We start from the raw sequence: 12,617 nt of genomic DNA, 5'->3' as shown, positions 1-12,617 counted from the left end.
CAAGCTGAGTGACCTGGTCAAACAAGAAATCCCCTAGACACCAACATGTCTGAGAAATGAGCTCATGAAACTGAAAAACAGATAAGAAACAGAGCCATGGATCTGCCGGTCTGGAAAAGGTTACAAAGCCATTTTAAAGGCTTTGGGACTCCAGTGAACCACAGCGAGAGCCGTTATCAACAAATGGAGGAAACTTGGAACAATGGTGACCCTTCCCCGGAGTGACCGTCCTACCAAAATGACTCCAAGAGCGTGTCAACAACTCATCCAGGAGCCCACAAAAGAACCCAGAACAATGGAAGAACTGCGGGCCTCGCTTCAGTTAAGATCAGAGTTCATGATTCAACAATAAGAAAAAGACTGGACAAAAATGGCATCAACGAGAGAGCTCCAAGGAAAAAAACAACACAAATTTCCCAACAAACAACTTAATGATCTGCAAGATTTTGGGGAAAATATTGATGCAGCTGCATGCATGCAGTTGCATCAATGCAACTGTAATATGGTAATGATAATATTCACTGCTTGTAACATTACATCACTTGTCTTAGATGAATCCAGGAGATTTTAATGGAATTGTAAGTCATGCTATAGATAAGGCGTGATATTTTCTTCCAGCCTGTGTGTTTTTAAATGCCTTAATGAAGCATTACCTACTAGGCTGAACTGTAGAGTACAAGGAAGAATTATAATGATTATTTTTCACAGCTGTTTGGCCCCTTAAGACCTTCTGATGTTCTTACAACAGCGGGAACACAAGCAATTAATATTGCTCAAACGGTTTAGTTTGTATCCACTGGATATTCCTAAAATGATAAACAAGTTCACACTGTGTTTATAAATGTTACTGACAAGTCACTTGAAATTTTACTTTTTTAATATATTGCTGAGGCATTTATATTTCAGTTTTCCTCTTTATATTTTTAGTGGGAAAATACTGTAAATGTAATATTATAATAAAGTTGCTAAAATGGATTTATTGGACCAGCTACACCAAATGCAAATCTATCAGCCATAAACATATGACGTGCTTCATACTGTTTTCGTGCGGGCAATGATCCTAACTTTGGATTGGATAATCGTTTAAAGCACGTTTACACGCTTTTGCCACGCAGGATGCTTACTCTCTGGGTTTCAGAGCTTTGAAACAGAATAAAAGAAGAGTTGAGAAGAAAAGGTGGAAGGAGAGTAGTCTGAATTGGGTTCTGGAGCTGTACTCCACCTCATACATCGCACTCATTCGCCAGCCGCGAGTGATTCCAAGCCAGCGAGCACCACATCCACCGGAGGAGCTGATAAACTGCTCCACCTGGCTTCTCCTGTGAGACGTGCTCGCGTCGGCACCACTATTTCTGTTCACTCGCTCACCCGAATCAGGTGATGCCCTGCAAGAGCAGCTATTGGCTCTTGTCTCAGACCTTCCCCGAGGTAACTGGAGGAGTGACGAGCACTCTGCACGTGACCTCTACAATGAGCTTCCTCCCACCGGAAGACGTAAGCAACACTGGATGTTATTTATATAGGGACGAATCTGACGGTAGCCTTTGTTACGGTGCGAGGACTCCTCCCTAAATAAAAGCCGTGTATGACAGAAAGTGTTGCTTTATTGTAAGAATAAATTATATTCGCTAATTTTGCATCCGAAATGACCTGTCCATTGAAACGATGGGGAAAATGGTGCTGAGGCATGCTGGGAAACAAGGCATGCTGGGAAAGAGACCACCGCAGACGAATCAAATGGCTTCTTCAGAGACAGCATTATGATATTAGACCTGGCCTCATTAAAATACCTTTATAAACAACGTACTGACACTGTCAGTGCGCTAATATAAATGATAATTCCACTGAAAACCGGAAAAATAACAAGGGATAAAAATGCTAATTATTTCTTCTTAAATTATCATAATACAAATGAGTAAATTAAGTCAGCTCTGAATTTATGCATGTGTGCGTAACACACGGCGTTTGTGTGGAGTTTATTGTCTTAGATGTGGTGTTTTGAATAATTTACAGCAATTATAATGGCATTTTCTGAAAAGCTAAAAGGGATGTTAGTGTCCCTCCAGCCCCCCGGGGACATTACTGCGTCTACTGAATTATTTAAAAGTGATACACTAGACGTGGGTACAGCGTATAGTGTAAAAAAAACCCCACCCCTCTGGCCCCTTGATATTTACCTATTACTGCGCCTTTAACATTTCCCATGATGCCCCGCGGCTTTGATCCGTTCAAATTGAGCTCCTTACAAACAAGAGGAGACGCTCTTTCTGGGACAGAACAGCTGAGACATATTCACTCTCACTTTGTAAAATAGTTGTTAACACTGATACAGCTGTTCATATTTTTTGAGACACCGCGATGTTGAACATGTGCCGCCTGCCCCTCTATTTATGCGCCGCTTCCTGCTGATGTCATCCGGGCATTCAGAAGGCTTGCACTCTGGGCTACATACAGGGAACCTGGTTTCTCCTCTCTTCGCCCAGGGGAAAGTCCCCGGACACGTGGCAGAAAGTGCCCTGGCTGCAAACCAGGATCGATCTGCGCTCCACCACTAGTGAGCTGAGATGTTCTGCTGAACTGAGCTCGGTGATCGCAGGTCGAATTTGTCAGCGTCGATAGTTATGCAAGAGAGCTGCTAGTAACGCCTTAACAGAACGGGGCTCATTCTCCGAATGCTTCTTTTATAGTTCACTTCGTCCAAGCATGTCTGTGAATATATGGGCCCACTTTTACTTCACGTACTTTTGCGGTTTGGAGCAACAGGTGCAGTCAATATAATAATAGGTCCTTATAAAAATGAATGAAAAATGGTAAGGCTGCAGTTTCCTTATGGTAAGGTTCCTAATTACTGTTCATTTAGACATTCCCTCCTGTTTAGCATTTCTACCATTTAAAATATAAGAAAAGCTTATAAAACAATATAATTTTTTATAGATTAAAATAGTCTGAAGTGATTTATTTTAACAACAAATATGCCAGGTCTAGGGTGTAAGGATTTCTCTGATTTATTTATTTTGTAGTGTTGGCCATATTTATTTATTTGATCAAACAAATTGTTAAGATGTTCCTGTAAGTTCCTCAGTAAGTTTCCCTGAGCTTTTAAAAAACAGACAAATCCTGTTTAAGCACCGTGAGTTTGACCAGGTTCATCTTCAGAAGAAGAAAAATATATCTCAGGTTTTGAATTGTGTCTAGGGCTCCACCTTGCGGTGAAATATTGGACATGCAACTCATTAGCGCCGAGCACAGGGCTCACACAATAAATCCAGGCATATATTAGGCAAATCAATCTGAGAGTCGGATTTATTTCCATATAATCAGACATAGTTGTAAAGCGTTTTATTGTATGGGGTACTTTGTGCATATAGGTATTGGGGGGCTTTAGGTTGCAGGATTTGATATTTACAACCTACTTTAGAAAAAGAAAGGCTTGTGAGAAATACTCCCATATTTAAGCAGAAATGCTGGTGAATTAAGCAAGGCCTTCTCTGAAAAAGGCACTGATGCCCTAAAATCTGTATATGTTATTTGGTTCGTTACTCATGCAATGTGAACTAATGCTCCCATTCAAGCACAGATGCAGACTTCTGTGCAGATGCTGATATCAGCCAGGTGCTCCCTCTTTTGATAGTTTGTGATTTTCCCAAAAAATATTTTTCACACTTTCCTCGTCAGCCCCCCTGAATATTTTTTTTACCAAACTTAAACGAGCTTGGTCTCCGATATCTCAGATATCAGATGTATTTTATCAAAGTAGAGTTTTAAGTTTGTGTATGTGGATTATGACAAGCAATTCAGTATTAGATTTTCAGCTTTGCCCCCTGCATAGATATATTTCTCTGGATTCTTCAAAACATTTTTGGTGATATTCAATTGCATATAGAGAGTATTCATCCCCTCAGATGTTTTTACTCTTTTATTGCTTTTATAATTGGATTCATGGTCAATTTTAAAGCTTTAAAATAAAAAAATAAATAAAAAAAACAAGTCTCTGATATTAAAATATATATTTTTTTACATCTACAAAGTAATGTGGATTAATTCAAACTATTAAACAACTACATAAATATTCACTCTCTTTAAAGCCATTTATTCTCGAGGGTTCATTCACTGAAGATACAAGCACACTGCAAACATCTCTGTCTCTTGGAGTCTATCCACAGGCATGCAGGAGGCTCCAAGGTTAACTAGAAGAAGGTTGTTAGCTCTGATTTAACTAACATAGAGCTTTTTGTCTGAGGCCAGACCTCAGGCCGGAGAACTTGTCACTGAACATTAAATGTGTTGTTCACAGCAGATCTCTGTTCAGTCTGATGGAGTTTGAGCAGTGAATGGAGTCTAAGTGAAACCACTCCACATAAGGTCAAAACAAGGATGGCAGCCAAAGGTGAATATTTAGGCAATAACTGACTATAAAGAGCTTTTTTGTGAATTATTGCCAAAAAAATGAATGCAAGGGGGATGCTTAGCAGCGCTACATGCACCCACGAGAAGCAATTTTATGTTAACAAACATTATTTTAAATATGCCTTACAATGACTTTGAACATAAGCGTATTTTTTGATATAACGATTCAAAATAACACCTTCCCAGTTAAATATGGAGTTTAAATATTATGCAAATCATTGCACTTAAATTTTATTTACATGTACTTTAGAATCCCAATTTCTTCTTCTTTCTGATAAAACATGCATACCCTACAAGCACCAATAACTTCAGGCCAAATCCTTTCCCCAATTGATTGTAAAAGTCACTCCTGATGAGTAATTATGATATTGTAATTTTTGTTGGGTATGGTCCAGTTTAAACACCTTGTAGCCCATAAAAGAATACAGGAACATAAACGAGCTTCGTCATTGTTATTACACACTGTCTGCACTCAAAATGTCCAATGGATCTCCATTTTCTTTGTGATCTCACCTTTCAGGCAGAATAAAGACAGTTTGTTTTTTTCCATTTGGTCCCCAGTAGGGAGGGAAACCAGCTCTACAGCATTTATTCTAATCGCCTCTGACATGAAAGCACCCAGTGACACACATAGGCATACTGTATACTGCAGGATTAGGCAGTACACAAAAAGATTACAGCGTCACATGGTATTCCTTCCAAATGGTGCCTTCTCACAACCTACTTCCCCCTCTTAGGTATCCCATCATTCCCTGGAATGGGCGTAGGCTCACGCAGCAGCAGCAGCATCACAAAGGTTCAGCTCCTCCCTGCTGTGTGCTTGATATAGGATGGGAGGGAGAGAGGGAGCGAGAGAGACAGAGAGGATCAGGTACAGATGAATTGTAGTCTGAGTGACGGAAGCAGTGTGGCCACATGTGAGTGAGAGGACGAATCAGGAAGTAGAGAGACCTGCGCGCGCGCGCGCGCGTGTGTGTGTCCGGGAGAGACAGACAGGCAGAGTGTAAATCAACAGAAAGAGGAAGAGGACATAAAGAAAGGAAGAAAAAGGGCTGCAGGAGGAAGCAGACAAGACAAGGGGTCTCAGACTGAGAGGGAAGATGGCTGAGCCGGAGCTGAAATCGAGAGGCAGCCGAGAGAGCGTCGCTAAGGAGAAGATGGGGGGTAGGTACAGTGCATGCTCACGCACCTCTAACTGCCACATGGTGCAGCGCTGCATTATTCCACCATGCGCTCTGATGCAACATTGATGATGCAAGAGTAGAATTGTAGAGTTGATGCTGAGGAGATGCTTTCATGGTAGCAGGTGACAGGTGTGGACAAATGGCACATATTAGGAACGTGGGTATGAAAACACAACTATCAGATGCAGTGTGTGTTTACATGGATAGAAAGAGTTCAATAAGGACAGCAGGTTCAGAAGGAAAATCTCATAGGTGCTGATTTACAAAAATGTCTATTTTTAAAAAATTATATGAATTCTTCCTTTAGTAACACAAGAGTTTGTTTGTTTTTATTAATCATAGTTTTTCAAAGTTGCCAGTGCCTAAAACAACTCAGCGAGAAAGCTTGTAAATTCTTTTCATTTGTCTGAAAATGAGCCAGACTCTGTAATTTGACTGTCTCCCCTTCTGCTGTCCTCTCACCACCAGCGACTGGAGCAGAGCCTGAGCAAGATGGTCTCATTGTGGAGCAGCCAGTGGGTTCTCCGCCTGCTGCCACAGGTTCCACCAACAGCCTGCCAGGCAAGGGGGAGAAGATTGAACTCAAACGCAGCATCACCCTCTTCAACGGTGTCGGAATGATCATCGGCACCATCATCGGCTCGGGCATTTTCGTCACTCCCACAGGTGTTGTCAAAGAGACCGGCTCCGCTGGGCTCTCTCTGATCGTTTGGTCCGCCTGTGGAGTGATATCCACCATGGGTGCTCTGTGCTACGCAGAGCTGGGTACAACTATTGTCAAGTCAGGAGGAGACTACACTTACATCCTGGAGGTATATGGCGAACTGGCTGCCTTTCTGAAGCTGTGGGTGGAGATGCTCATCATCCGGCCGTCGTCGCAGTATGTGGTGTCACTGGTGTTTGCGACCTACCTTCTGAAACCTCTCTACCCCAACTGCGTCGTGCCCGACAGCGCAGCCAAGCTCATTGCCTGCCTGTGTCTTAGTGAGTACATGATGTTGGTGGGCTTTCTTAGGTCAAATACACATTTTAGACACTTCATTGCAGCTGGTCATTCACCAGATTCTTGATTGTAGTGTGTTTTGTGTCTCCCCGCTGCTTGTAGCCTCCCTGACATTTGTAAACTGTATCAGTGTGAAGGCAGCAACCAAGGTCCAGGACTTGTTCACCGCTTCCAAATTGATAGCCTTGATCATCATCATCCTCTTTGGCTTCATTCAGATTTCCACAGGTGAGTGGCAAAATACCACAGAACAAACAAAGTCAGCTGCATGACTGCAGGCTGTTGAGAACAAATCTTATGCCTTAATCACAAGACTTATTAATTTTTAACAGAGAAGTAAAATAAGCTTCAGGTCAAAGCTGGAAAAACAGGTTTTGTGAGTGTAATAAAATCTAAATCCTCAACAATATTTAACCTACTTTAATAGTCAGTAAAAAATCCTCAAAAAGTGTCCTCACTTTGAACCTGTCATTTCAGATCTGCTCGTAAACATGCAGCTTCCCTTCATTGTGTTGGAAACACAGCTCCTTTGTTTTCAATATTTTTAGTTGGAGTAATTATGGAACTAACAGCATGCCTGTAAAGTAAATGCCATTGCATTATGTGGCTTTTTGCAAACTATATAGTAGCATCAATTATTATGATTCTCGTCTTTACACGACATCTATGTGAGGTTTACTTCTTTTATCTCCAATGGTAAACAAGTTGTTAACGAGCGCTAATGAGCCTAACGAAGCAGACTGCTTTGCTTTCAGCTTGTTAGCACACTTACTGAGTCGGAACACAGAGCTTGTCTGTCTAGAGCCATGTGATTGAGCCTGAGCAGACATGAACATGGGCATCAGAGCGTGCCAGGATGGTTTTGATCGTGCAAATGAAACTGCAATGAAATGAAAATGTACAGAAAATAAGGTGACTATACAGACAGTAATTTACTGCCTGAAATAATTGCATTGTAGTAACATTTTTCTATATGATAGCCCTAAGCGTGTGGGTTCACGTGTGCCGTCTAAGACTGTAAAAGCAACGCACGTTAATCCGTCCGAGCTGTGCCATTCACAATACAAGAGCGCGGGAAGACAGCGTGGCCACACTTGCTCCACGCTGCATCTGCTGCTCCCCTCCTTACACAAGGCCGCGCCTACCACCTTTGTGCGCCATACTCTGTTACCATGGAAACTAGGCAGTGAAGCTTGCCGGCTGTTGTCACACTTTTTCAGCAGACCAGCAAGAGAACAGAGTTGGAAAATAATAAGGAGGGTCATTACCATCTGAAAGTGACAGGTAGAGGGAGAGAAACACCAAAATGCCAGGCTCTCTCTTTCTTTCTCACACACACTCGCGCACACACACACACACACACACACACACACACACACACACACACACACACACACATTGGATTCATTGACTGCAGTGTATTGTATAAATGGATTGAAGTTTACTTATGAGAAGATTTTTCTTCTCATATTTAAATGTCAACTGATCGTGATTCTGTACCCCAGAGGAGATGCTCCTTTGTTTATTGTGCATAAATAGTGAATTGTCCTGACACAATATTGCGTTTCGCTTCTGTTATTACCATGGTGAGCGTGCATTGACAAGCATGTCAAAGGGCAGGCATCAACAGGCCGGCCTGGTACAAGAGACAAAATGTGTCGGCAGCACAAAAAGAATCTATTCAATGTCTAAGCACATAACTCCTCCAGGCGCTACACCTGGCAGTGGGAGAACTGCTTCCCTTTCAGATGTTTTCTTCTTCTTTCTGTATGTGAGCAGGTGATGTGCCATATCTGACCCCAGAAAAGGCGTTTGAAGGGAGCAAACTGGGAGTTGGGAATATTGTCCTGGCTCTGTACAGTGGTCTCTTTGCTTTTGGAGGCTGGTGAGGGTCATAAAATTGAATTATTTTTAGCTTCTGTTTGTTTTTGCTTGAAAGATTTATGACCTCTTTGCTATTCTCCCCCCCCCCCCAGGAATTACCTGAATTATGTAACGGAGGAGATGATCAACCCAGAGAGGTGACTTAAATGTAATGACGGTTGTTTTGGTGATGATGGCACAGACTGTCTTGTAAATATCTGCCAAGAGCATGGTTGCTCTCATCCAGGACTGAGCTTGTCTATCATCAGTCCACAGAGATAAAGTATCCAAGCGATACTGACATAATCTGAACTATGGACTAAATATGAACTAAAATATTACATTTTACAAAAAAATAAAAGCATGTGATAATAATGATTTATAAAATCCAGTAAAATTATGCAGTCGTGTTCCTCACTGCATACCCTGCATGAATTCAGTCCCATCTCATAACACAGTCTGATATTACCAGAACATACAGTGTTACACGCTGTTGTTTTTTTTCCTCAAATGACCTTCGACCTTTCACCCCATAGGAACTTGCCCCTGTCCATCATCATATCCATGCCTATAGTCACGGTGGTATATGTTCTAACCAACCTGGCCTACTTCACCACCATCTCTCCTCAAGTCATGATTGAGTCAGAGGCTGTTGCTGTGGTGAGTGTACTGCTTTTCTTTAATATGATGTGTTTCATCTTTAACTGGGACATGCATATTGGTTGTTTGTGGTCAGAAATTCTCCTCATCTGCTTTTTCTTTCTGTTCTGCAGAGTTTTGGGGAGTACCATCTTGGTGTGATGTCCTGGCTCATTCCTGTCTTTGTGGGACTGTCCTGCTTTGGTGCAGTCAATGGATCACTCTTTACTTCAGCGCGGTGTGTGTTTGCATGTGTACAATGAAACATAAGACAGCATTTTATACATTTAGTATTAATAGTTTAACCTCTTAAGCCCCAACGCACCCTGATAGGGGGGCAAAAGGCAGGAGATCAGGTGGGCATGGGGCTTAAGAAATTAAAGTCTCCGTATTTTTGGAATAAATAATGATTTAAGAAATTTCTCTTCTAGTTTGTTCTATGCTGGAGCTCGAGAGGGTCAACTCCCTGCTGCTCTGGGGTTGGTCCACACAGACCTGTTCACACCAGTGCCATCCCTCATATTCACAGTAAGAAACCTGATACTTTCAGTGACATTTTACCAGCTGGCTACCAATAAGATTAGGTTAGTGTGTTAAATCATGTATGATCATTGCTAAAAACCTCAAAAGTGTCCCCATTTTTGAGGTATTATACGGAAGTGTATATAAATCTGTTTTGATGATACAAAACATTTGTGAAGCATTTGTAGAGTTATTTTTGTTCGAGAAAACTATTTCAGTGAAGAGTTACAGTTAAGTCCATAATTTGTTGGATTTTTGTGCATTTTTTATGATCTTGCCTCTGTGCACCACCACAGTAGCTTTTAAATCAGACAGTCAAGATGTGATTGAAGTGCAGACTTGCAGCTTTGATTCAGTGAATTGGACTTTACAACAGTTTTTATACACGGTGCCTCATTTTCAGAGGCTCAAAAGTAATTGGCTGACAAGCAGTTTGAATGTTACTTCATGACAAACTAAGCAGATCTAGTATCTGTGGTTGATTCCAAGTGGTGCATTTTTATTTTCGAGCTCTTATTTAGCTCTTTATTGTCATTTTAAATATCAAAACAACTTCAAACCATCTGACCAAGTCAAGAATAGTCTCAAAGAGGTAGATGCATTATTGTTAGGGTCTACAATCAAGACGGCTTCAAGAAAGTATATACAGAGGGTTTAGAGAAAGGTGCAAACCACTGGTTACACTCAAGAATAGGGAGGTCAGATTAGATTATTACCAGAAAACATCTAAAAGAGACTGCACAGTTCTGAGAAAAAAATTTGGGGGGGCAAATGAAACCAAGATAAGCTTCTACCAGAGTGAAGGGAAGAGAGAAGTATGGAGAAAAAGAGAAACGGCTCATGATGTGAAGAATACCACATCATCTGTCAAACATGGAGGTGGAGGCACTGTTAGGGTATTGGCATGTATTGCTGCTAGGAGAACTAAGTCACTGGTGTTTATTAATGATGTGAGTGCTGATAGACACAGCAGGGTGAATTGTGAAGTGTCCAGGGCTACACTTTCTGTTTAGATTCAGCCAAAGCTGCAAAACTGGTCAGACAGCGCTTCATGGTGCAAGTGGATAATGACCCAAAAACTGTAAAACCAAGTCAAGAGTTTCTCAAGGCAAAGAAACGGGATATACTTCAAAGGCCAAGTCAGTCACCTAATGTCGACCCAACAAAGCGTGTTTTTTCATTATTAAATAAAAACCTGAATGCTGCAATGAAGTACTGGTAGACAATCTCAGTGGAGAAAGCACAACGTCTGGTGATGTCCACGTGTTCTAAACTTCAGGTGACTAACACACTGACTAAAATCAACCCTTACATTAAAAGTGATATTAACTTGTTCAGTTCATTTTGAGCCTTTGAAATTGGAACTATGTCTAAAAATGGCTCCAGTTCTTAAAGAGTTAATGCAGTCTTCTCAAATTAAGGTCTGCATCAATCACATGTTGATTGTTTGGTTTAAAATTCGCTGTGGTGGTGAACAGTAGCAAAAAAGCACACAAACTACCCATGGGAATATGTCTGTGAAGGTTCTCAGTCATCCAGGTCATCGTAGTCTAAGGAGCTTGGAAAGAAAAGCGTCTGGACTTCTTTGAGTTGCTTGAAGACGTTTCACCTCTCATCCAAGAAGCTTCTTCAGTTCTAAGGGTCAATGGTGGAGGTCCCAGATATAAACCCAGTGGAAGTTTCCCCCCAAAGAGGGACAAAGGACCCCCTGATGATCCTCTACCTAATCACATGAGCCAAGGTGTGAAAGTGTGTGAAAACTCAAAGAAGTCCAGACGCTTGTCTTTCCAAGCTCCTTAGACTACCCATGGGAAGTTAACTGAAAATGGCAGCTTTATTATTGGAAAAACCTCCATTAAATAAACTTTCAAAAAACAAACCAAAACCCTGAACATGAGAACTAAGAACTGAAAAACACTGGGAAACTGGAACTTAAATTAGACCAAAAGAAAACAGACCAGGAACTGAGAACTAGAGATCTAAACAGAGCCATGAGAGAAACACACAGCAGTGAGGGTCTACGCTGCGACAAAGGGCAAAGGAAAACACAGGGCTACGGAGTAACACGGGAATGGAGAGCCCAGCTGGGACTAATCAAACATGACGAGATAAAGGGGAAGCAAAGCTTTAAACACTGAACACAGGACATAAGACCTATAAAAATAAAACAGGAAACCAGAGACATTCACAAAGATGTAGACTTGACACCAATGTTCCCTATAAACTGCGCGCGTGCGCACTGCTGGCACGGTCTCTGCGCACAGAAAATATGCGTTGCGCACAAAAAAAATCTAACCTGAATTGAAATTAAAATTAAAACTTTAACAATTCAGTTTTGCAGTGTTAGTCAGTAAGTGACTGGCTGCTCCCGTATGGGATTAGAACGATGCCACCTTATCCAATAGTCCAGCCAATGATGCGATTCACATTCGTATATACTCCGCTAATCAACATCGTTGACAGGCTAACAGCGTTCTTATGTGCCGACACCGGTGTTTTAGCTAGCAAAGCGGCGTGGCTGATGTGGAGTGAAGCCACGTTAATGACAACGTGTACAACCATTGGAGATGTGAGCAGGACAGACGGAACAATTAACGGGAAACTGTGGACCTTATACCAGTTTTTAAATTGTGTTGATAGGCCACGTAAAACCAGAGTTATGATAAAAATATGCAATGTTTGGTTTTCTTCCTGAATACTGTCGTTGTTTATATTTACTGCCCGAAGAAACGGTAAAAATGGCGTTTTATAAGGAAAACGCTCGAAAGCACTCTCTACCTGTGAGAAAAGCCGAAACCAAAAAGCCCCACCCTTTCCTATTGGTCGAAAAATGTACCATGTCAACCAATCAGAAAATGATATGGCAACAGTTGTTTAGGAAGGGGGTAGTTTTAGGAGTGTTTTGAGATGTGAGAGATTTGCGACGTTTAGCGCAAATCTTGTGTAGTTAGTGTGTAGTGTAGTCAATAGTTTTGTTGTGTGTGTCAGAACAATGAGGC

The 12,617-nt window shown here is 41.5% G+C and overlaps 1 protein-coding gene across 1 annotated transcript in view; it reads left to right on the top strand.

The window, feature by feature from the left end:
- The first annotated feature begins 5,406 nt into the window (after nt 1–5,406).
- LOC102203634 (large neutral amino acids transporter small subunit 1-like) overlaps nt 5,407–12,617 on the top strand; it is a 12,119-nt gene continuing 4,908 nt past the window's right edge. Inside the window, exons 1-8 of the mRNA XM_005732964.1 lie at nt 5,407–5,571; nt 6,060–6,575; nt 6,697–6,822; nt 8,374–8,479; nt 8,571–8,615; nt 8,994–9,117; nt 9,231–9,334; nt 9,528–9,624. Coding sequence (XP_005733021.1) covers nt 5,508–5,571; nt 6,060–6,575; nt 6,697–6,822; nt 8,374–8,479; nt 8,571–8,615; nt 8,994–9,117; nt 9,231–9,334; nt 9,528–9,624 — 1,182 coding nt within the window. The 5' untranslated portion in view covers nt 5,407–5,507. The remainder of the gene's footprint in view (nt 5,572–6,059; nt 6,576–6,696; nt 6,823–8,373; nt 8,480–8,570; nt 8,616–8,993; nt 9,118–9,230; nt 9,335–9,527; nt 9,625–12,617) is intronic.

This window comes from Pundamilia nyererei, unplaced genomic scaffold (assembly GCF_000239375.1).
Source record: "Pundamilia nyererei isolate P.nyererei 1_Seehausen unplaced genomic scaffold, PunNye1.0 scaffold00049, whole genome shotgun sequence".
NCBI lineage: Eukaryota > Metazoa > Chordata > Actinopteri > Cichliformes > Cichlidae > Pundamilia > Pundamilia nyererei.
This window is presented reverse-complemented; position numbering and strand designations above follow the sequence as displayed.